This window comes from Fusarium oxysporum, chromosome VI (genome assembly GCF_013085055.1).
Source record: "Fusarium oxysporum Fo47 chromosome VI, complete sequence".
Taxonomy (NCBI): domain Eukaryota; kingdom Fungi; phylum Ascomycota; class Sordariomycetes; order Hypocreales; family Nectriaceae; genus Fusarium; species Fusarium oxysporum.
Genome location: NC_072845.1, coordinates 1,453,874 through 1,475,292, shown reverse-complemented (window position 1 = coordinate 1,475,292; position 21,419 = coordinate 1,453,874). Strand labels below are relative to the sequence as shown.

The 21,419-nt window shown below is 48.4% G+C and overlaps 10 protein-coding genes across 10 annotated transcripts; 5 read left to right on the top strand and 5 right to left on the bottom strand.

The window, feature by feature from the left end:
* Nucleotides 1–910: 910 nt before the first annotated feature.
* Nucleotides 911–2,485, top strand: FOBCDRAFT_294503 (Six-hairpin glycosidase-like protein; the record flags this gene model as incomplete). The annotated part of the gene is made up of 2 exons (XM_031186919.3): nt 911–1,102; nt 1,149–2,485. The coding sequence occupies 2 exons, from the start codon at nt 911–913 to the stop codon at nt 2,427–2,429; spliced, it is 1,473 nt and encodes a 490-aa protein (XP_031038054.2). The 3' UTR covers nt 2,430–2,485.
* Nucleotides 2,486–2,509: 24 nt separating this feature from the next.
* Nucleotides 2,510–5,245, bottom strand: FOBCDRAFT_275366 (uncharacterized protein; the record flags this gene model as incomplete). Its single annotated transcript, XM_059611501.1, has 7 exons — nt 2,510–3,099; nt 3,148–3,470; nt 3,520–3,921; nt 4,039–4,241; nt 4,293–4,927; nt 4,973–5,053; nt 5,101–5,245. The coding sequence occupies 7 exons, from the start codon at nt 5,243–5,245 to the stop codon at nt 2,510–2,512; spliced, it is 2,379 nt and encodes a 792-aa protein (XP_059465121.1).
* A 289-nt stretch (nt 5,246–5,534) lies between these two features.
* FOBCDRAFT_251208 (uncharacterized protein) lies at nt 5,535–7,925 on the top strand. The gene is made up of 3 exons (XM_031186921.3): nt 5,535–6,527; nt 6,581–6,797; nt 6,844–7,925. Exons 1-3 carry the CDS (start codon nt 5,657–5,659, stop codon nt 7,889–7,891), a joined length of 2,136 nt encoding a protein of 711 aa, XP_031038056.2. The 5' UTR covers nt 5,535–5,656; the 3' UTR covers nt 7,892–7,925.
* A 60-nt stretch (nt 7,926–7,985) lies between these two features.
* FOBCDRAFT_240911 (uncharacterized protein) lies at nt 7,986–9,362 on the bottom strand (the record flags this gene model as incomplete). The annotated part of the gene is made up of 3 exons (XM_059610333.1): nt 7,986–8,708; nt 8,769–9,059; nt 9,273–9,362. The coding sequence occupies 3 exons, from the start codon at nt 9,360–9,362 to the stop codon at nt 7,986–7,988; spliced, it is 1,104 nt and encodes a 367-aa protein (XP_059467351.1).
* Nucleotides 9,290–10,099, bottom strand: FOBCDRAFT_320457 (uncharacterized protein). The gene is made up of 3 exons (XM_054705012.2): nt 9,982–10,099; nt 9,814–9,924; nt 9,290–9,763 (listed from the first exon to the last, which is right to left on the bottom strand). Exons 1-3 carry the CDS (start codon nt 10,045–10,047, stop codon nt 9,608–9,610), a joined length of 333 nt encoding a protein of 110 aa, XP_054560987.2. The 5' UTR covers nt 10,048–10,099; the 3' UTR covers nt 9,290–9,607.
* A 180-nt stretch (nt 10,100–10,279) lies between these two features.
* FOBCDRAFT_261787 (uncharacterized protein) lies at nt 10,280–11,899 on the bottom strand (the record flags this gene model as incomplete). The annotated part of the gene is made up of 5 exons (XM_059611285.1): nt 10,280–10,914; nt 10,990–11,161; nt 11,377–11,536; nt 11,650–11,692; nt 11,832–11,899. 5 exons carry the CDS (start codon nt 11,897–11,899, stop codon nt 10,404–10,406), a joined length of 954 nt encoding a protein of 317 aa, XP_059467350.1. The 3' UTR covers nt 10,280–10,403.
* A 413-nt stretch (nt 11,900–12,312) lies between these two features.
* On the top strand, nt 12,313–14,284 carry FOBCDRAFT_320455 (major facilitator superfamily domain-containing protein; the record flags this gene model as incomplete). The annotated part of the gene is made up of 8 exons (XM_031186925.2): nt 12,313–12,619; nt 12,668–12,854; nt 12,913–13,085; nt 13,133–13,360; nt 13,413–13,654; nt 13,711–13,797; nt 13,856–14,057; nt 14,118–14,284. 8 exons carry the CDS (start codon nt 12,313–12,315, stop codon nt 14,282–14,284), a joined length of 1,593 nt encoding a protein of 530 aa, XP_031038060.2.
* Nucleotides 14,285–14,785: 501 nt separating this feature from the next.
* FOBCDRAFT_202868 (uncharacterized protein) lies at nt 14,786–15,488 on the bottom strand (the record flags this gene model as incomplete). Its single annotated transcript, XM_031186926.2, has 2 exons — nt 14,786–15,374; nt 15,442–15,488. The coding sequence occupies 2 exons, from the start codon at nt 15,486–15,488 to the stop codon at nt 14,786–14,788; spliced, it is 636 nt and encodes a 211-aa protein (XP_031038061.2).
* Nucleotides 15,489–16,334: 846 nt separating this feature from the next.
* Nucleotides 16,335–18,870, top strand: FOBCDRAFT_251204 (uncharacterized protein; the record flags this gene model as incomplete). The annotated part of the gene is made up of 7 exons (XM_059610940.1): nt 16,335–16,829; nt 16,879–17,114; nt 17,151–17,397; nt 17,452–17,721; nt 17,756–18,114; nt 18,182–18,683; nt 18,739–18,870. The coding sequence occupies 7 exons, from the start codon at nt 16,335–16,337 to the stop codon at nt 18,778–18,780; spliced, it is 2,151 nt and encodes a 716-aa protein (XP_059465120.1). The 3' UTR covers nt 18,781–18,870.
* Nucleotides 18,871–20,379: 1,509 nt separating this feature from the next.
* On the top strand, nt 20,380–21,301 carry FOBCDRAFT_275358 (uncharacterized protein; the record flags this gene model as incomplete). Its single annotated transcript, XM_059611500.1, has 3 exons — nt 20,380–20,558; nt 20,612–20,665; nt 20,719–21,301. 3 exons carry the CDS (start codon nt 20,380–20,382, stop codon nt 21,299–21,301), a joined length of 816 nt encoding a protein of 271 aa, XP_059465119.1.
* Between the last annotated feature and the right edge of the window lie 118 nt (nt 21,302–21,419).

Genomic DNA, 21,419 nt, shown 5'->3' with positions numbered 1-21,419 from the left:
TACAGTGATGTCTACTTTCATAATAGAGATCTTTACTGCACTCCTCTGCACTGTGATGGTCCTCGCAGCCGTCTCTTTTCCTTTCATGGGAACCATGGTCTGACCTTTGAGGTATTCCATGATTGAACTGGATGTGTGGATACGATTTTGGGGTCGAATAGAAATCCGTTGGATGAGCGGGAATCTCAAATTGGCTTATGAGAATTATGTGAGCCGGCAAATATCGATGTTGGGGGTGTTGAGAAATTGGTTTGACTAAGTAGGGCCACTGATTGGTGAAGGCGAGCTGGCTACCCTGAAGCTGGAACGAGCAGTGTTGGGCAAAACAGAACGCGAGATTTGGACACGTATTTATTCTCTCGGTTGTTCTTTATATATCATATATAATAGAGATGCAGTGATGGTAACGTATTCTTTATGTAATTACCAACATCTCATGGCCTGTGATGTCCAAAGTTCTTTGAATAGCACGTACAAGATGAGATACCGCCAACACCACGAATCATTGAGTTAGATTTGTTTCAAAGATCTTGACCATTGGTAATAAGTCAGGCAACAAAAGAAAAATATAGTAGACCATTCCCCTTGTAGTTTTTAATGATAAACATGTACGCTTTATCCTCTTATTGCTCACCTACTCCGTCTGCCATCTTCTCATTTTGAGTGTTTCGACGGCAGTGTTTCTCGTGTCGAGAAAGAGACCCACTACGATGACTAAAGGGCATGCAGCGGGCATCGGGCCAAGTCTCGGGCTAACTCTTTCGGAACTTCGGGCATCTCACATTCAGGCTGAGGTCTAAGACAAGAGACAACTGCAGATCAATTATGACCAGCATTTAAAGGAACCAACACTAAACAATTCAATCAAACTTACACACTCTACCGTAATCACTCCTCAGTACCATAAATCATGACAATTTCCAACGGTATCAACGGTCACACTAATGGCCATACAAACGGCAGTGCGACTACTCCTTCAAAGAACGGCACCTTATTTGCCAAGCCTCACAAAGCCTCGATATCATCCATCGTTTCAGAGCTTTTTGAGGACAATATCACAGCAAAGATCCTTCACGCTGCAGAGTCAGGCCTCGTAAACAACGTAAGCGCAACTCAGGTCGATGTGAACACCTCACTTACACTGATAGAACCCCCCATTGGCGTACCCCGAATATGTCCCCCAGACTGGGTCAGATGCTGGGAAATACATACTTCGTGAGAAGCTCTTTTGGACATGTGGCTTCTTCCCAGGTTCCATATACTCGCTGATCGAGCGTCTCATCAAGTATCCGCAAGCTTCAGCTGGAGATGCCAACAAGCAACAACTGCTCAAGCAACTGCTCGCTGTCGGACGAGCTTGGTCTGACCCGCTTCATGAGTATGCCCAGAGAAGAGATACTCACGACATGTCTTTCATGATCCAGCCATCTATGAGAGTTCGTTGGGAGACTTTACACGAGTCGACAGCCCTTGAGTCTATCATCACTGCTGCGCGCTCACTCTACTCAAGATACAACGCCAATGTCGGCGCTATCCGATCATGGGATGTCCTGTCGCAAAATGGTGTCGATATTTCTAGCATGACAGAGGACTTTCTGGTGATTATCGACTCGATGTGCAATCTCGACCTGCTGTACTACGCGGCTGCACAGACTGGCCAGACTGAAATGGCTGAAGCAGCAACAGCCCACGCCAAGGCTCTGATCAAGGCCTTACTACGACAGGAGACAGACGAGTCTGTGGGAAGAACCATGTACAGCACGTTTCACGTTGTCAACTTCGACCCCAAAAACGGATCCGTCAAGGAAAAGAGAACTGGTCAAGGCTACGCGGCCAACTCAACTTGGGCTCGCGGACAAGCTTGGGGTATCCTAGGATACTCACAGACGTACAACTGGACCAAAGATCCTGAGTTTCTGGATGCAGCTATTGGTTTAGCTGAATATTTCATCTTTAGACTACTCAAGTCCCCAGACTGTGTCGAAGTCCCCGTCTCCGGAGAGGATCGCACGAAGGGTCGATACGTTCCTCTTTGGGACTTTGACGCCCCGATTGATACTTCCGCACCACTGAGAGACTCTTCAGCGGGCATTATTGCTGCAAACGGTATGCTTGTTCTATCGCAAGCTCTAGCTGGAAGTGGATCACCCGACTTGAGTGAGAGATATCGATCGATGGCGATTCGAATTGTCAAGGATACGCTCGACTTTTCCCTTGCACAGGAAAAGTCGAAAGCGACGTTGAGATCAGATGGAAAATTTGAGGTTCAGGACCTGAAGCCTGAAGCTCATTTCGAGGCTATTCTGAAGAACGCCACGGCAAATCACAATGCCAAAGACTACAAGAGATACTGGGATCATGGACTGGTTTATGCTGATTACTACTTGATTGAGTTTGGGAACAGGTTGTTGAAGATGGGATTGGTATAGATACTTCTTCCAGAATTTCATATGCAGAATTAGTGAAGCACTTTGTCTACTTGTCATAATATAGTTTTGATATTCCCTCATTATCCTAATGTCCAGTTGTTCATAGAGAAAGGTCCCCCTTGATCGTCAATCGTCTGAGCCGTAAACATCATGTCATCAAAGCTGATGACTCGATCCAACTGCATGAAATCCTGATCCATAAGAACGGTTGAGATGGCTGACAGCTCATCTGGTGAACTGTGCTCCACTCCGGGATTGGTAGGAGATATCTGGGGAAGGAAGCTGAGTTGGCTGCCTGGGGCTTGAGGAGGGCCAGGATTAAGAATAGATCTCTGGGACCCGCTATCAAATGAGTTCTGCAACGTGCCGGATGCTACTCCGGCCTGAGCTTGGCTGCTGTGCTGATTGTCGGTTTGTCCTTGGCGGAGGTAATTGGGTATCTGTGTAACAAAACCATCGGTCGAGTATCCAACGACATCTGGAGAATAATCCGGATTCTCCACGCATTTCTTGTGAAGCGCGCGTAGTTGAGCGCTGTACTCCCCAGCCAAGGAAGAATTAGATTTCGATCGGGACAAAGGGCCTGCCCATCTCTTAGAGAAGTCATCGAGGCTTTCGACTAAAACCCAGAACTCAGGGGCTAGATCGGTTTTGTAAAATTTCCAGTGTACTACGGAATCATCAGTCGAAGATTATAAGGATTGGTGGGGTATCTTACCAAGCAATGCGCGAGCACTGACGAAAACACAGAAAGCGAACTGGCTATTAACAGGGCTATTTTCTAGTGTGTACTTGAGATACTTGCGTGTAATTGTTGCCGTCTCCGCTGCAGCGATCTGACATGTCTCTGCGCTATGGGCGCTAGGCATCCGTACGATACTGGTCCATTGAGGTGATGGATACGCGATCTGCTGATGCAGTAAGATCATAGAGGTATTGTGGGTGATGTGAGCCAACGTCAGGTTCGGATCCATGTTGATAATGGTTGGTCTTCGAGAAATGTTGGAGTCTTTCCATTTCTGGGGTAGGAACATCTTCCAGCTGCCATAAATGTCAGTCAATGTCTCTAACTTAAAAACCGAGGGCGTACTGGACAAGGCGTAGGTCCAGCTCTTTAAACCTGGTAAGCCAATTCCCGACCTCTTGACGATCCCTGAAGTTGATTCTCTGTTGGAGAAAGTACGTAGTAACCCGGCTCAAAGACTCAGTCGCCTCGATGCAATAAGCGAACGCCCCGACAGTTGTCATATCCACGGTGTCGTTGCCCTTGGGTGCTGTCGTGCTCGTCGATGGTGTCTCAGGCGGTGCTTCCGCGACTTGATCAGGACTTGGGTAGTGCGCTGGAAGGAATACGATCGAGTTCCCCATCTTTGCGGCTGAGCGATCCCAGATACCGAAGTAGGGAGTGAGGACTGTTTCTTCTTTATGCCAAAGACCTCCGTCGGCTGGCAATCGCCTGCGCACATCGTCGGATGTCAAACTGGTGTTCCATCTGAGCTTGTAAGTATGAACCAACTACTTTTCGGCTTGTGTCATCTTACCCAGTCATCACAGAGCAAAGCCTAAGCGGTCAGCTGGTGCCTGTAATCATCAGATGGTGTAAGCCTACCTGTCGAGGTTGAAGATGCTCCAGAATACCCTCCTTCGCTCCTCCTCTTGAGTCCAGTTCTGCGATGGTGATAAAGAGGTTAAGGGCTTTAGCAAAGGTCCCTGTTGTCGGTCGTCTGTTTCAACACTGAGCTGGAGATACTCAACAGTCCTTGTAAGTGAGCCTATGATAGGCCAAGCTCTGGACATGTCTCCATTACCCATCTGGAAAAGCCCCTAGTTAGACGTGCTTCCCAATAAACGCAGCTTACTTACATCTGTAAAGGCTATGATGCTCAGGGCTTGTAGGTTCTCGACCGACATGCCGTCCATAGCTGATAAAAGCACTATGCTTCTGGATCTCGAGGTCCATGTCTCTAGCTCTTTTTCAGATATCTTTCCATTCTCAGTATCGACAAAGCGAATGGCAGCGACTACTATTGCATGCAGTAGCACAGTGAGGCAGGGCAGTTGCTCATGACTGTAGAAGCGACCCCTGAACCGTGTCTCATGAAGTATGGGTATCCATGGCTGAACCAGGATGAAGTACGCATTGATGACTTCTTCTAGGAGCTCGGCAGGGGGCAACTGGCTCGAAGTGCTTCCTAACTCGTTGAGCTGGCTGGCTAGCTCTATGTTCGGGTTGCCGCAGCTGTCCACTCTTCGTCTCTTTCGCGGTTGATGTTGGAGATCGTTCGGGGATGACAGAGCTACAGATCCTGGCGTCGCGTGTTGTGTTTGGGCTGTTGATGAGTGAGCGGGCGGCAATGATAACGAGCCCGCCGAGTTGTGAACTAAGCCTCGAAGTTCCTGAATGAGACTTGAGAAGGCTCCAATAATTTGTGAAGACTCAGATGAAAGAGCTGGATTGCCGGGTTGCGCGTTGTCGAATACTGTGTTCTCCAGAGCCTCTGATCTTGGTCAGCTGGGAGTGGAATTATCACCGTTCTACGTACCAACTCGACGGTTCAAGCCTTCTATGACCCCAGTCTTGATCCCCGGTTTGTTCTTTTTCGTGTCGTATACACAAGGCGAGTCTACACAAGTCAGTCACTATATCTCATCCTTCGACGCCTCGACATACCCAATCTTTGACAATGATTACACATTGGCTTGTCTCTGGAACAGCGGAGCTTTCGCCGCCGACATCCTTGACACGAAGGGACTTCGGGGTCTCCAGCGGCTGACCCATTGCCAGCTCCACCTAACTGCACAGTCTGATGGTCCATTTTGCTTGTGATTGTATGGCTATAGAGTTCGCCCGCTGCCCGAGGGATCGCATAGTTTATGTAATAACGAGAGAGTTCGGAGAAGAGGAGGCGTTCGTGTGTCGATCCTTGACCAAAAACAAGCTCTGGATTGTTACCCCATGGGGATGGTGTTGTAAGCGAGCCAATGGTTGGAGGTCACCATCAGCTGATGATAGCTTCGGACGTGAATGGGCCGACGCCCGAGGCTGGAGCTGATCAATTGTCGAGAGCTCGTTTCTATCGTGTCGTGAGTCAAGAGTGCTGTTGGCGGTGATTAAGTTGAAGATTCTGTAAACTTGGTTATAATTGTTGAGCCTGTTTAATCTCTCAGTTTGTGTTACTCAGAGTCAAGAATTTCTCCTTCTCCAACCTCGCCCGAGTTACACTAAAATGCCGCCGCTGCCAGGGTTCTCCGACAATCCCTTCCAAAGCCGAGATGACTTCATTGAAGCCATAATTGCGTTGATTAATCCTCTAAAACAACATTTCTCACCTGAAAAATCTCGCGTTCGTATTCCAGTTGCGACAGGTGCACATTTCGATGAGTCGGCGGCACAATTAGAAGGCTTTGCAAGGCCGCTATGGGCCATAGCGCCATTGCTTTTCGGATACGACTCTATCGCCAATAAAGACCTGGCAGCACGCGTAGATGAGCTAGTTCAGCCATGGGTCGACGGCTTCATCACAGGAACCGACCCACATAATCCAGAGTATTGGGGTGCCATGAACGATATGGATCAAAGAATGGTGGAAGCAGAAATGCTAGCGTTTGCTCTCATAGCAGCACCAAAGCGTTTCTATGAGCCATTGAACGAAGACCAGAAGAAGAACTTGAAGAACTGGTTGAACTCGATTCGCGGCAAGAAAATGCCTCCGACAAATTGGCGCTGGTTTCGAGTCTTCTGTAACCTTGCTTTAGTAAAGACTTGCGGTGTCCCTTTCTCGCAAGTCAAGGAAGAGATGGATGCAGATCTTGAGCTGCTGGATAGCTTCTACATTGGAGATGGCTGGTCAGCGGATGGCCCTTGGCAGACAGTCGAGCAAGCGAGACAAGAACAGGAGCTGGCTGAGAAGACTGGACGGCGAGATACGGTCGGAACAGGACGACAAGCAGACTACTATTCTGGCAGTTTCGCCATTCAGTTCTCACAGGTACTGTACTCAAAGTTCGCCGCTGATTTGGATGAATCGAGATGCGAGATGTATCAACAACGAGCCAGGGACTTCGGAACTCAGATCTGGAGATACTTCGACTCTCAGGGTAACCAATGTCACAGGCATAAACAGAGTTCACATTAAGCTAACAACAAACAGGTTCATCAATTCCTTTCGGTAGGTCCCTCACGTACAGGTTTGCCTGTGGAGGTTTCTTTGGCGCGCTGGCGTTTGCCAAGGTGCCTAACATGCCTAAGCCGCTTGACTCACCAGGAGCAATCAGGGGGTTCCTAGCTCGACATCTGAGGTGGTGGGCACAGAATTCTACTGACATCTTCTCAACTGATGGCACTCTTACAATTGGATGGCTGTATCCGTAAGTTGATCATGGTACTTCGTGGAGGTGTCACTAATGGCGACAGAAACATGTACATGGCCGAAGACTACAACTCTCCGCAGTCCGTATATTGGTGCCTCAAAACGCTTATAGCTGTTGGCTTGAGTGCCGACGACGAATTCTGGAAGTCTGAGCCACTTCCGTATCCGCCCTTCGAACCCCCTACACAAGTCGTCCGAGCTCCTCAGCAAATCCTGTGCAATCACCCGCGAGGCAATCACCACTTCATGCTAACTCCCGGACAATTCGTTGCTTGGCCGATGAAAGCCAATCAAGCCAAGTACTGCAAGTTTGCCTATTCTTCAGCCTTCGGATTCTCCGTTCCAACAGGCCCTCTGATCCAACAGATTGCACCGGACAACCAACTGGCGCTGAGCCGAGACGGTGGAGAGACTTGGGCGGTTAAGTGGAAGTGCGATGAAGTCAAGTTTGGCACCCTGATGACAAAGGCGGGTAACCAGAGCGTGGCGAGTGTTTCCATTGCAAGCGTAAGATGGTATCCTTGGGGCGATCGAGCCGTGGCTGTCGATACGATCCTGGTCCCACCGACCGAACAATGGCCGGATTGGCATGTAAGAATGCACCGCATACGATGCCAGAAGCCTATCGAGTCGCTTCGCGTCGTTGAAGGGGGTTTCGCTATAAATGGCCGTAAGCACGCTGATGGGATGAACTTGCCAACTCTTCCAGTACCCGATGGAGTCGTGCCTGGCAGTTTCGAGGGAAACTTCTCCAATGAACGATCCACAATCGTCTCGTCTAAAGCTGGCTCCAGTGGAATTCTAACCGAAGCTCTTTTCGATAGACAAAGGGTTGATGTGGAAAGCTTCGCGCTGAAGCCGGACTCCAACACGAACATCGTTTGCCAGCGAACATTGATCCCTGTTGCATCCGTAGGCATCATAGGAAAAATAGAGCCGAGTCAGGAAGTTTGGTTGAAGAGTTCGGTTTTCGCTGTTTCGTCCAATGCTGGCGAGGGACGACAGGGTGATGCGGCGAGTCTCAAGGAGAGATGGTCTCGATGTCCGACCATTGAGGTAGAGAGCTTCGAACAGATCTTACACAATATGTAATACTAGATAGCAAGTAATATGACAGTATTCAAATGGACCTCGAGGTTATGCTTGTATGTTTTAAATGTGCCATGAGTTTGTCTAGAACACCTTATCAGGGCTCGCCATCAAAACGTCCTTGGAATATCCTATTTCTCCTCTCCAGTGCTCGGTCTGCAGCGTTGCCCTTGCCACTGTGAGTGAGATAATCCAGTTTATTCCACACGTCCCTCAGTCTTTGATCATATGCATCTTCCCGAAGCTCTGAGCGATCCCATATATCCCTGTATATCCCTGTTTCCTCAGGAGACTCTTCCGGGTTGATGCGGTAATCGTTCTTCTCGTCAGGCAGAATTGGTAGGGGGGTATGGTCTGGCACTTCAGCAGTTAGAAACTTGAGTAGCTGTAGCCTTTTCTCAGAGGTCAAGCGACAGATTCTATATGTTACGTTTTCCCTATCAGGATGAATGGATACAGCATCCTGGTCCACGTCAGATTCTGGTATTGGCTGGCGCCGGTCGAATAAGACAACACCACCAAGAATTCGGGATTCAGCCCAGTACCCAACCATGTCTGCTACCCCGTTAGGATATCTGTCGTGACTTAAATACCAATGGTGAAAGAACATCGTAGGTTCAGGCCCATTTGGGCAATGTGCCCACCAGATCTTGTCGGACTTTGGTGGTGCCCATTCAATGACGCCATCGTTCTTGTGAAGGCCCTCATTAAGAATGAAGAGAATCACGGCGATTTGATGGACTGATATCGCGATTATCTTGATGAGACGTACATCAAATGACCGTGACCCTGGAGAAGCAGCCTGGAATGCGAACAGAAGCTAACACACGGCATTTAGTTATTAATATAGACTCAAGACTATACGGGAATCTATGCTCACTCTTGAGTCAAACTTAAGTATGTTAGGGTCAAACGTGCTGCGAAACCCTCGTGTGCTGTCCAAAATCCCATCGCAAAGCTTGTCGTGGCAATGATTGATAGGATGATCACGGTGAGGCATTCCGCCTCTTGATTCAAACGCAACCTCGCCCAGAGGTAATCCATCAATGATTTGAGCATATGTTATCTCTGCAATGTCTGTATCAAGAATCCGGGCAATCGCACTCGTTACGGTATCTTGATGGGCCTGATCCAAATTATGTATCACGAGTTGCCTGAGACCGGCGCCAGTCTAGCTTCCGCTCAAGCCCAAGAAGAGTGATGATCCGTTCGTTGGTTGAAACGACATCTGAGCTGATGAATTAATATTTCTGCAGCTCGACCTCGAGAAAATAAGGAGTTCAGTGTCATGAAAGGAAACCATTTGTAAGTGGAGTTGGATGGCGCCAACCCCCGGTACTAAATCTGGATGTTAGGTGACTTAAGCGCCCGGCTTTGCATTTACCCGACGACTAAGTGACTTGATGGGCCACCAAGACCAGGGACATGTCACTTTGCTTAGCCTTCCATTGGCATCGGAACATTGGGTCAGCATGCAAGATATTCGGCTGGGAAAGGACCGTGGGACCTCTGGATCGTGTTACGGACGTATGGGGTAGTTATAAATGCACGCCGCATTGATTTCGGTATCTTCTTCGTCTTCATGCTGATTTTGGCTAAAGTGTCCCGATTCTATGTATTGTTGGCTACTTGAAATAAGCAGGCTGTGTCTAGTTGATTTTCATTTGATATGGGGGTTAAAGTAGGGTTTGGTTTCAGCAGCAAAGTGTCGAGTTGACCCTAGTAGACGCCATTCGTAAAGTCAACCACAATCGCTTTCTCAAGAAGACCACCCACATTAGCTATGAAGGTCTGATGAGCTGGGTCAGTCTTGACGTAGTAGTCACGATCCTCTGCCGACTCAAAGGTTGCAACGAACCCATGGGTTATCCCGTTCTACTGGCTGTCAGCACCAGATTCACGCAAGGATGGTCTGTTAGCAATACCTGCATGCCCTCAGGCGAGTTATCCTTGCCACCTTGCAATGATAAAATGTATGGCTTGTTGCTTGTAGGATGGATGCATTGATCTTTCAGTTGAAGGAAATCATCACATGTCTAGCGCAGTCGGTTTGTCAGTCAATTGGCCAATGAGCCTTTGTTTGTGTCATGTACTTTTCTTATATCTTTTTGGTCGACATCGTCTTTGAACTGAAAGAGTACAGTGTGAGTGATCGACATGTTTGCGCTGCCAGCTTTGATATGTGGAAGTAATGTTTGGTATGGTGCGGAGTATTCTGAGAAGTATAGATCAAGACGTCACAGATAGGACAACAGTGGGAACCCAAGACGCCATGTTTTCGAAGCTTATTGGTCAAATACATCCTTTACGCTTCACATCACGTGGGGCATTTATGTAAGACCATCTCTGGTACCATCTGTCTCTTACTTTTCTACTATGGTTAAAATGAAGGTCAGTTTTGATAAAAGAAAGAGAAATCCCATTGGTTACATTTCCTCAGCTTGATACTCTTCGCTACCAAGGCGTCGATGACTCCATTTCTCTATATGAACAGTAGCAGGGACGAGATATGCTCTCAGACCCCGCTCTCATTGAGACTGGGCTCGTCAGCCAAAGACATCACCAATCGAGCCATGTCCTGACGAAGACTCTCACGATTTGAGAGCTGAGGGTTGCTGCACATCCAGGCGGCCTTCGGTGTCACGGGCTCACCATACATCAGCTTGGGACAGAGGACGTCTGTGGGTTTGATGTACTCGACAAACTTGGACATGTCGTCCGCGACCAGTCCCGCGAGTGCATCAAGTTCGAACTCGATCGCAAAGTCGTAAATAGCGACGGCGCGGGTACAGAAGTTGGTTGACTTACAAATGCAACGGCACTGGCCAGTGTGGAGGTTGTAGAACCTGCCATTGCGCAGGAATACAGCGGCGATGTCGATGATGCATGAGCAACGTCCGGAATCAAGGCTTCGGGTCCTAGAGCGACTGGTTCTGGTGAAGTGTTCCTCAAAGGCTGGGTACTTCAAGACATGTGAAGCGGGTATTTCGATTGCCTCGTTCTTGTTGTTGAAGATCTTGTAACGCCTAGAGCTTGAAAGCAGTCAACTACCAATCATAATATGGTCCCGCCACCAGTTAGGGATCTTGATATGTACTTACGAAACGTTGCTCAGGTCCGCCATACTGCGGGTATAGTCTCCCGGGCCCGTAGCGATGTGCGAATAAGCTATGGGACTTGCGTGCTCAACCCCATGTCGAGTTGAACTAGGCTTGGTAATGGCTCCGCTTTGCCTGGCGGGTGTACTATATCTTGTATAAAGACGATAAAGAGCTGGGTTAACGTTACTTAGATGGTCTGACGAACTTGAATTTGGCTGCCTGACGCGCTTCCTTGTTGTAAGAGAATCGAGCTTGAGGAGGAAGATGGAAAACAAAAGAAAAGTGGGTTCATTCTGAGATTCCAACAATATCAAGTCTGGCTCACAGCACTTCATGGTGCGCCATTCTATTAGTGGGGCTTGTCCAGGAAGGGGAAACGAATCCTACCTTTCTGCGTCTGAGAATTACTGATATCAAAGCCCCAGCTCTCGGTTAGTCTTGTCCTCAACTTTGCCCGTCTCTTCGCCGACCCCCACGAATATAACGCAGAGGAAGTGGTGCTGCCATCTTGGACGCCACTATCCGGCCAGTACCAGGCATTATGCAGCTAAAAGTCGGATATAGAGAACGGAAAACAGGTCTAGGCCATCTACTGCGGGACCATCTGTTACTGGGGTTGACTCAAGTCAGGATGAGTAGGACTCTGCAAGAGTATCTCACTAATTCTGTCTTGAACGCTTCATATTCTTTTCCTGGTGCCCATCTGTTGTTTATGAGCTGACAGCTCAAATAATGGTTTTGTTGTTCATTTCAAATAGTATAAATCTCGCAGCCCCTGTCGATATCCTAGTAACTTGGCCACTTAACACTCAAACACAACCGACGACCGAATTCCCAAATACCTTAAATATCTGAGATCAGACAGGTTATGGACATATCCCACTTCGGGTCCGAGTTTATTTTGCGCCATGGTCAAAGATAAGGGACCGAGACCGCTATTACCGTCTAAAGCCAAAGGTGTCATCAACCCCAGAATCACGCAACACCCACCATATAGCACGTCCCGACGTCGGCCAACCAGCCCTACCAGAAAAGAAGACTCGGATAATCGCTACGACTGTTTATCGATTAAATCGGCCCATAGTTTTATTCACTTCGGCCAAGTTGGGTAGCAGCGATAACGACCGTGGACCCCATCTCAATTGACGCGATCGCTAGCAACAATGACTGCATACCCACCATGCGAGACGTGACGTATAAAAAAGAAGTGCAGACCACGCCAAGTATGAGGTCTCTTCTCAGTAACCCTTTTGTGTCTGTCTTGATCCCAAGCCACGCTGCGCCAAGCAACAACGGGTGCCTGCCAAGCAAACGCTATCAGAAATGGCTGAAGCTAAACAGACGACTGCTGTTGCGGTCGATGATGGTCGATACGATCGAGATACCGATAACTCAGCGACTGACTACGAAGAGAGCGAAAAGAGCGGCAAGTCCTGGAAGAGCTACGTCTGGGATACATGGGAGTTGCCCAAGGAGCAGCGATGGCTTCTTTTCAAGGTTGACGCTTTTGTCTTGACGTTTGCTTCCATTGGGTACTTCCTCAAGAACATTGATCAAACAAACGTCAACAATGCGTTTCTGAGTGGAATGAAGGAGGAGCTCAATATGTATGGCAATGAACTTGTTACTAGTAAGTCGCCCAGCCAGGAGCTTCACCAATCCGACTAACATCCAACAGGCACATCAATCTGGACCGTGGGTTATGTCGTCGGTCAAATTCCTTCCAACTTACTTCTCACTCGTGTATCGCCGCGCTGGGTTATCCCGTCACTGGAAGTAGGTTGGGGCATTGCGACTATCTGCACTTCAGCTGTGCACTCATACAAGGCTTTGTACGCTCTGCGATTCCTCGTTGGTCTTTTCGAGTAAGTGAATACAGTCATATTACAGCCTTCGGGACTCAATTGACTAATATGACTCCAGATCCGGCTTCTATCCTGGTATTCACTATATGCTCGGCTCTTGGTACACCCCTCGCGAGATCGGAAAGCGCGCCATGATCTTCTGGCTGGCTGGTAGCATTGGTAACATGTTCAGTGGCTTCCTGCAGGCAGCTGCTTACACAAACTTGAATGGTGTCCATGGTCATGCAGGCTGTAAGTCCTCTCTCCGCCTTCGATAAGTAGCGCTGACCAAGGCAAAGGGCGCTGGCTCTTCATCATCGACGGCATCATCACTCTTCCCCTCGCGGTGGCAGGCTACTTCTTCTTCCCTAACCTTCCCCAAGACGGTGTCAAAACTTGGTGGACTACGCAAAGGGAGCATGAGATCTCCATTGAACGAATGAACGCCATCGGGCGAGCTGGAAAGGAGAAGTGGACAAAGGCGAAGCTCAAATCTATTCTCCTGAGTTGGCACACATACTTCCTCCGTAAGACACCAGCTGCTACGAGCGTTGTTTCTCTTACTAAACTGTGACATAGCTATGATCTACGTCCTCTGGAACAACGCATACCCTCAGCCCGCAATGGGATATTGGCTCAAGAGCTTCAACGCCGATCCTCCCCCTGTACCCGGCACCTCGTATTCCGTCGCTCAGATCAACAACTTGCCTCTACCATCTACTGCAATCTTTATCGTTATGGCTCTATTTTGGGGCTGGCTTTCCGATGGGCCCATGAAGGGTCTGCGATGGCCTTTCATCTACGCTGGTGCCATAATCGCTGTAAGCTAACTACCACCTCGGCGCATAAAACAAACAAGGACTGAACCCTTCAATAGATGGCCTTCAACATCGCCCTTCTCAAGATGCCCCTTTACGGAAATAACAGAGACCGAACTCTTGTTTACTGGTTTGCCAACATTGGTGTAAGTCTTATATACCTGGCGTAGCGGAGATAAGCAGAAGTGCTCACAAGCCCCTTAGAACGGTGCCGGTCCCCTCATTCTCAGCTGGATTAACGAGATCTGCTCCGCTGATACCGAAAAGCGAGCCTTACTAGTAGCTGCGGCGAACGACTTCGCCTATGTGGTCCAAGCTGTGGCTCCCAACTTTGTCTGGAAGACTACCGATTTCCCTAGGGCTGCAAAGGGTTATACATGGTCCACTGTTCTCAACGCTCTGCTGAGTAAGTCGCCCGAGACCCTGATCGATCAACTGGTTTACGCAATACTAACTTACTCATCAGTCGTCTGGACTGCCGTTGTTCAGTTACTTCTGGCCTGGGATAGGAAGCGGCAAGCCAAGGCTCGGGAAGTGATATCAGAAGACTCAGAGGCCAATTCTCAAGAAGAATCACACGATGATGGGAAGACTTCGGAGTACCCTGCGGAAAAGAAGACGGATCTTAGCTAGGGCTTTCACTTCAGCAGATTGGATAAAGGAGACATCTCGTAGCCAATTGGTGTCAACTGTAAGCCGTTCGGCTAGCTATTATACCAGACTTCCTGAATCGTTAGATCATCCGAAGACAGTTCTCCAACCTACCCGGCGGGTTTAAATCCTCGCAAATTTGTTACTCGAGAATCAATTGCTATCGGTGATTTCTCGAACCTTTAAACCGTAGACGCCGGCTTTTCATTTTGCTATTCGAAGTACAAAAAGCTGGTCCAAACCCCTCCAACAACGGACAAGTCTCTGGAGCATTCGCAGCAGCATCCCAACCCCTAGCCTCTCGAGGACTTCTTCTTTAAAAACTTGTCTCGTCCGACTAGAACCGGGGCACGTCCTGGCGCCATCCTCTTGGAGAGACTCACGTTCTATCCCTTTAGCACCTAAAAAAGCACAAATAACATCTTTTTGATTTCTGTCTTACTCCGAGGACGCGTCCTCTACTGTGGCGGAGTCTTTCACAGTTTACAGAGGTCCGTACTTCTCTTCATACTGCTGGAGCTTGCGCTTCATTTCGCCCATTTCCCCAAGGGCGATGTTGGCGAAAGTTCGACTGGCGCTAGTTTCGCTTTTGAAACCGGCGATCTGGACCTCGGTGATGGTCTCCTCGCTCATGGAAACTCGTTGGGTGAAGTACTCGGCCAAAGCAGTCTGGTTGCTCTGAAGCGTCCAGTTGGCTTCTCTAAGCATCTCCACGAGGCCGAAGATTGAAAGTCGATCAGCCATCTTGGTGAAGTCTTCAAACGTGAGTCTAGCGAGTTCGACCATTTCGTAGTCCAAAGCGAGACCGTGGACCGACAGACAGTGTTGTATCCGGTTGTAGTAGTGCGGTGATCCGTCCCAGTCCTCTGGCTTTCGGCTCGTCCATGTTCCGTTGCGTAGATAGCCGACAAAGGCAGCCGTTTGTGTCTTGTTCAGCCAGCTGAGCTTGACGGCACCCCTGTGGGCGTCGTAGGAGAGCCTGCACTTGGGATACCTCTCCAACAGATCGACCGAGATCCAGTAGATTGAGTTATCACCAAATATGACTTTGACGGTACTACGGGGATAAGGACTAGCGTTTTGTCAGTAAAGATGCTACAAAATAATGTAAACCTGTAGCTTATGCTTCGAATACTTACGACTTAATCAGAAAGTTGCCGAACATCCTGGCATCTTGACTTTCCATCGTCAGGGCTCTTTTGATTTTAATTTCAGTCTTCGAATTTCAATAGTAACTTGAGTGGATCGTCGTCTGGCGAGTGTAAATTCAGTGTGAGGCCATATCGACTCTTGCAGGCATGCACTAACCCTTGAGATGTGGGATTATTTGAAGGCAGAAGAAATTCTGGAGAGAGCAATGACCAAAGGGACGAAATACGAATGTGGGTTTTCAACAACAGTAAGAGTCGTTCTTGACATAGTAGACCAGTAAATCAAGGATGGGCTAGCATTTTAATAACTACTAAACTATTAATGAGTCCAAATATAACAGGAAAGCATTACTGATGCTCCAAAACTTTAACAAAAAGATATATGCTTAGATTAGAGGATTACAGGGTAGTGAATAAATAATTCTTAGTACAAACTGACTTCTTCCCTGACTACTAAGTGAAATTCCCTTATATTTATTGCACGCTTCCTCTAACAGCCTCCAATACTCTTCTCACCTTACCGAGTTCTGGTCCAAACTTCCATAGAGCACGTTTGGCTGTTAACATGTTGAACCCATATCCCTTATTTATATACGATAAGTTTTACAACACCAATAATTATGCTAGTGACCACGAGGCAAACCTTGCTTGTGAGCTAAGATACATACTGTAAGATTCAGGGTAACAGACATCCTCGTTAGTAGAGCCAATAGTAAGTAACCTTTGCTTGTCAGCTGAAATCGGTAGACGCTTTTTTAACGCTCAGGCCATAAGCGCGTCTTATTCCCCACCACTCACCTCTTTTCACTCAGGGCCCATGTCACCATTGGCTTCAAGTCATATCAATTGGTCTTCTAGCCACAACTACCTCAGTTTCAGCGATGGAATCTCAGCCCGGTGCTACCGAAGCCAATCAACCCAACCGAAAGCGTGTCATCACAGCTTGTCTGACCTGCCGCCATCGGAAAGTCAAGTGTGATCACGCACAGCCAGTTTGTTCACCGTGTAAGAAAGGAAACCGTGTTTGCACTTACACCAGCCCGCAATCAACTTCACAGTCCTCTCGCCTTAGTGGGAACCGAGTGTCAAGAAGCAACCGACAAACTGGTCAAGACGATATCAGGAGTCGCCTCGAACGGTTGGAGCAACTTCTTGAGCGCGCCCTCAGCGGTGGCCCTGCCATCCCACAACATCCGGTTGATACAACTTCCAATCAGGAGCATCCACATTCAAAGCATCAGGGACTGGGCTCATCACAGAACCCTCAGTCGGAAACCTTGTCAACCGATGGTTACGATGGCGCTTTACTCCTCGACGGCCAGAGGGGTCAATCTCGCTGGGTATCATCTCTTCACTACTCTCTCCTGGCTGATGAGGCAAGTCAACTTCCTCAATTGAGCTTCTGTCTCTAATAGGTGACTCCAGATTCGTGATGTCAAGATGCTGCTCGGAGGCCTGTCTAGCGATGCACCGAGAGAAAGCTTGTCGACAATCCGCTCAGATTCCCCCTTTCCATTTTCAGGACCTTCGACGGATGACCTCAGGATATGGGCACCGACTTCAGCAGATACATGCTTGATTTTGCTTGATACCTTTTACGCTCACGTTGATCCGATGACTAGAATAGTTCACAACCCTACGCTCAAACGACGACTGATCCAGTATATCGACTACACGTAGGGCGTGAACGCTTCAAGTTCTGACGATGGGGAGTTTCTGGCCGCTCACTCCGGCGAGGATATTCATACTTTCGAACCATTGGCGTTGGCTGTCTTCTATTCAGTTATCAATAGTCTTTCGGCTGAAGACGTATTGTTGCAATTTTCTGTAGAAAAGGAGGCACTCCTTTCCCAATTTCAACATGGCGTGCAAATTAGTCTAGGGAGAGAGAACTTCTTGACTACACCAAGCATTGAAGTACTTCAAGCATTTGTACTGCTTCTGGTGAGTTTGTACTACTCCCATTTCAAAGTTGCGTCCTAGCTAACTTGCCCTTAGACCTGTCAGTCGCGGGAAGATGACATGGCAAAAACCTGGACCCTTTTAGGCCTTGCTCACACGATGGCGCTCTCGCAGGGTCTCCACAGAGAGCCCTCGCTGTTCATTTCCACGGGCATGGACGTTGTTCGAGTTGAGATTCGCCGCAGGTTGTGGCATCAGATATGCCACCTCGACTATCGCTCTGCAGAAAGCAGGGGTCAAGAGCCGACTATATCAGACGAGGACTTCACCACCTTCCTTCCAAGAAACATATCGGATGAAAATCTCGTTGAGGGGGGGGTTCGACGGCACATCTACACAGGCTGGGTTTACCGACATGACAGTTCACTTGATCCGTCTGTATGGTCACCACTGTTTCAGACGAATCGTCCGAGGCACTTACAAACTTGAAAGGACGACTAAATCACAAGCCAAGAATCATGATGACACGAACCCAGCCGTCAAGCTTCGGTCGTTATTCGATGAAGTCAGAGGCATGGTGGATGAAATGGTCGATCACTTCCAAGCACATTATTTACAATACTGCAATCCACAGATTCCGGAGCAACGAATGGCAATTGGACTTGCAACGGTAGTTGAATGGCGGTGCTGGTCTATCTTCTGGTTGCGAACGCCAAAACAGTACCGGGAGTTTGTGATTATCCCTGAAGTCCGACAAATGTACGTTTGACACGAAAATGCACTGCAGCTCTCTTTAACAGGAACCAAGGCTAATTGATACTTTCAGAATGTTAGAGAAATCCGTCAACCTCATCGAAAGCCTGAACAAGATGCCAGATGATAAGGACGCCCAGCGGTTTGAGTGGCATATTGGTGGCCATGCATGTTTCCAGCCAATCATGCATATTGTCTCCGAGCTTGACATGCCCGGCTTCGACGTTCCCAACCGACAAGCACTACGGTCACGAGCATTAGACGCATTGAAGAAGACTATGCACACGAGGGGTCGAGAAGTAACACCAATGTGGAACGCGATGAACCGTATCATCTCAAACTGCCTCGCCAAATCTGCCTCAAGACACTTGCCGGTGACGCTATTCCAAGCTGCACGGATTGACTTCTTGGTGAACGAAACGACTCAAGGACTAGGCTCTTCTGCCACTGAGTCGAGCCCCGCACTGCTGCCCGATATGCCAATTTCCCGAGAATTTGCATCATCAGCTTCATTGCCTGACTTCACAGCGTTGGGGAGCATAGAAATGCTGGAACCTGACATTATGTTTGACTGGGTACGTGAACTTGCATCTCTCTGGAAGAAGCACCACCGCTGATAAGATGAACTAGGGATTTTGGAACATTGACTCTGCAGCTCCTGGTCCGTATTGAATGTCAACGCTGTTCTGCCTGCCTGAAACAAAAATAGGCAACCCTGAGAAGACGTTCTGTATAATTTATAGGAGGATCCCTTAGTGAACGGATGGCTGAATTCGAGTCCCATCGATACATTATTGTGTTATTGGCCCTTCTAATAGATAATTATGACTCCATCTGCTCTTGAAGATCACGAAGTCAATGCTTATGATTGTAGACTTGTTTGCGGGATTTCGAGGCTGGGGAACTTCGGCGTACGATGCAGGAAAACTCCTATACGAATCTGCCAGTAAAGGCCAAGTAGACTCCACAAGCAATTTACAAGAAACTTGATATCATGTTGCGTGAGACACCGTTCGAGGTCTGATATGGCCTGACGGTATACAGAAGGCGGGTTGTTATGCTGATCATTTATCAGTACTTAGCACTGGGACGGAACACTACACGTTCTTGAGCATCTGTATGCAGGGTTTAGCTCAAATTTAAAGACAAATATATGTGTTTCGGTTCTGCCAGTCGCCTGATAACAAATTTAATGACTTAGGAACTCTTCACCGGTATCGGCCTTGCACTGGTTCATCTGTTACTCACCATTGAATTCAGCTACCGTCACCTGAGCACATCTACAGATCATACAAAGCTGGTGACTCCGAACTTGGCCAATGACGGTATCTAGAGAACATATCTAGATGTATGGCGGGCCTGAGTCAGTTTTCCTGGATTCAGGGGCTGGGCAATACATGAAAGCGCGCGGGTGAAAGAGGATCAAGGATGGTAAAGCGATTATCGTTATGTTTTGTCTTTCATTTAGTTCACATTAGCTGTCCAGAGTTCTGAGGAGACCGCAGGGCACATCTGGTCCCTGAGGTGGTGAAAAATGTAGTGAGGAAATGCTGTAGCAGCACTTGCACGCGATCCGAAGTTTCGTCAAAGCAAAGGGAATATAATATCGGAGTCGAGCCCGAAGGTTCCTGGTGAATCTTCCTTCTCATTATTCGAATGTTGATCTGCTTGGTAGCAGGGTAGTTAACGAATGACGATACATAAAATAAGGTTTGACATAGGGGATTGTGAGGTCATTTTGATTCTTGAAGCATCGGCTACAGAACTACCTTCAGTGTATTTCTATCATCATGACAGCGTAGGTTCATTGCTTTCTGGCTTTGATATGCTCCTAGTAGCCAAGGGTCTTTGTGAATTATCTGATATCGACTTGTCTTGAAAAGTGTTTGGTGGCTTTTGTTTGAGGCTCTGACCGAAAGGAAACTGTTTGAAGGCAAAAATGGTTGTTCTCAAAGCAGATTACTACAGCAACCATTCAAACCAAAAGCTGCGAGTTACAAAGGAGACTCACCGCTGACAAGGGAGTGGTCCAGCGGGTAGTCACATCTCCAAGTGGAGCTGCAGTCGTCAGGTCCGCCACAGCGCGCTCAGTCTCACAATAAGAAGAGGGCCAAGGAGCAAGACTGTGCGTTTGCGTTACACAAGAGGCTCGGATCTTTTTATTTTTACCCGTAACTTTCCCTTCTTTTCCTCTTTCTTACCACACTCCTCCACAGACTCGGCAACCTGCTTCCCCTGCGACAAGAAAATCAAAGATCGAAAGCAATCACCATGTCTAACAACCACGACAACGGCAAGCAGTCTTCCCAAAGGGAGTCTCGCCGGGACAAGTGGGCTATGAATCTCGTCAAGTCTGACAGACTCGAGATTAAGGGTCCGTCCGAGGAGCAGCTCGTTGAAGCCAATAGCTCTTCTAAGAATGCTTCCCTCACGGTCATGGGTCAACCTCTGTATGTATCAATCTCGTCTCTTGTCTTGTTTTCTTACTGACAATTGACTGTAGTCCTGGTGCCGGATCTTCCAAGGATGCTTCCATCGTTGCCATGGGCCAGCGTCTGTATGTATCTGTGTCATCTTGCTTCGCTGATCATTACTGACAGTCAAGCTTAGCCCTACTACCCATGTCACCGTCACCATCCGCTTCCCCCACGGCGATGTCCGCTTGCCCTGGTTTGTTGTTGGCCGCCACCCCATGTTCGCTGCAATGTTTGAGGGCGGTATCCTCCAGTGGCCTGGTGCTTCTCCCCGCCAGGCTCGAATCATCACTCACTACCTACGGGCCCCCGGCCCCAACTACAAGATGGTTTCTTGCGAGCCTTTGCCCCATGAGGAGAGATTGGAGCGGGAGTTCACTGATGCTCTAGCAATCAATGCTCAAGCAACATCTTTCAATCTTCTTGAACTTGCCGGTCTGGCTCTGGCCCACATGGAGGCGTATGGAGACATGATTTCCCTTACCAGGATCATGATCAATTTCATGGCTCAGGGCGAATGGTACCAGCGAAATCGGTGCTATGTTCAAGACTACGTGACTCGCCGTTTCACCTCCACCTACCCAATGGCTATGCATCATGACCGTAAAGGGTTCGGACACCAAACTGGCGATCCCCTGATCGACGGCCTTCTTGGTGCAATCAACGGCCTACGCTTCCCTGACTTGCCCTTCCCTTCCTACCCTCATCACTACTACTAAGGTCAACCCTTGAGGAGATCAAGTTCCACTGTAAAGCTGCTGGATCTGTTACTGAAACGATTTCGAATGCTAATCCCATTCAAGGTCAGAGAAAGTCATCTCGAGAAAAGCAGACTTC

What these genes read in the sequence shown, in the direction of transcription:
- FOBCDRAFT_251208 (XM_031186921.3), top strand. Translation starts at nt 5,657, where the DNA reads ATGCCGCCGCTGCCAGGGTTCTCCGACAATCCCTTCCAAAGCCGAGAT. An exon ending in GAGATACTTCGACTCTCAGG is followed by an intron (nt 6,528 to 6,580) that starts GTAACCAATGTC and finishes AACAACAAACAG; the next exon opens with GTTCATCAATTCCTTTCGGT. An exon ending in ACAATTGGATGGCTGTATCC is followed by an intron (nt 6,798 to 6,843) that starts GTAAGTTGATCA and finishes TAATGGCGACAG; the next exon opens with AAACATGTACATGGCCGAAG.
- FOBCDRAFT_320457 (XM_054705012.2), bottom strand. Translation starts at nt 10,047, where the DNA reads ATGTCGATCACTCACACTGTACTCTTTCAGTTCAAAGACGATGTCGAC. An exon ending in ACCAAAAAGATATAAGAAAA is followed by an intron (nt 9,925 to 9,981) that starts GTACATGACACA and finishes CGACTGCGCTAG; the next exon opens with ACATGTGATGATTTCCTTCA. An exon ending in ACTCGCCTGAGGGCATGCAG is followed by an intron (nt 9,764 to 9,813) that starts GTATTGCTAACA and finishes GACAGCCAGTAG; the next exon opens with AACGGGATAACCCATGGGTT.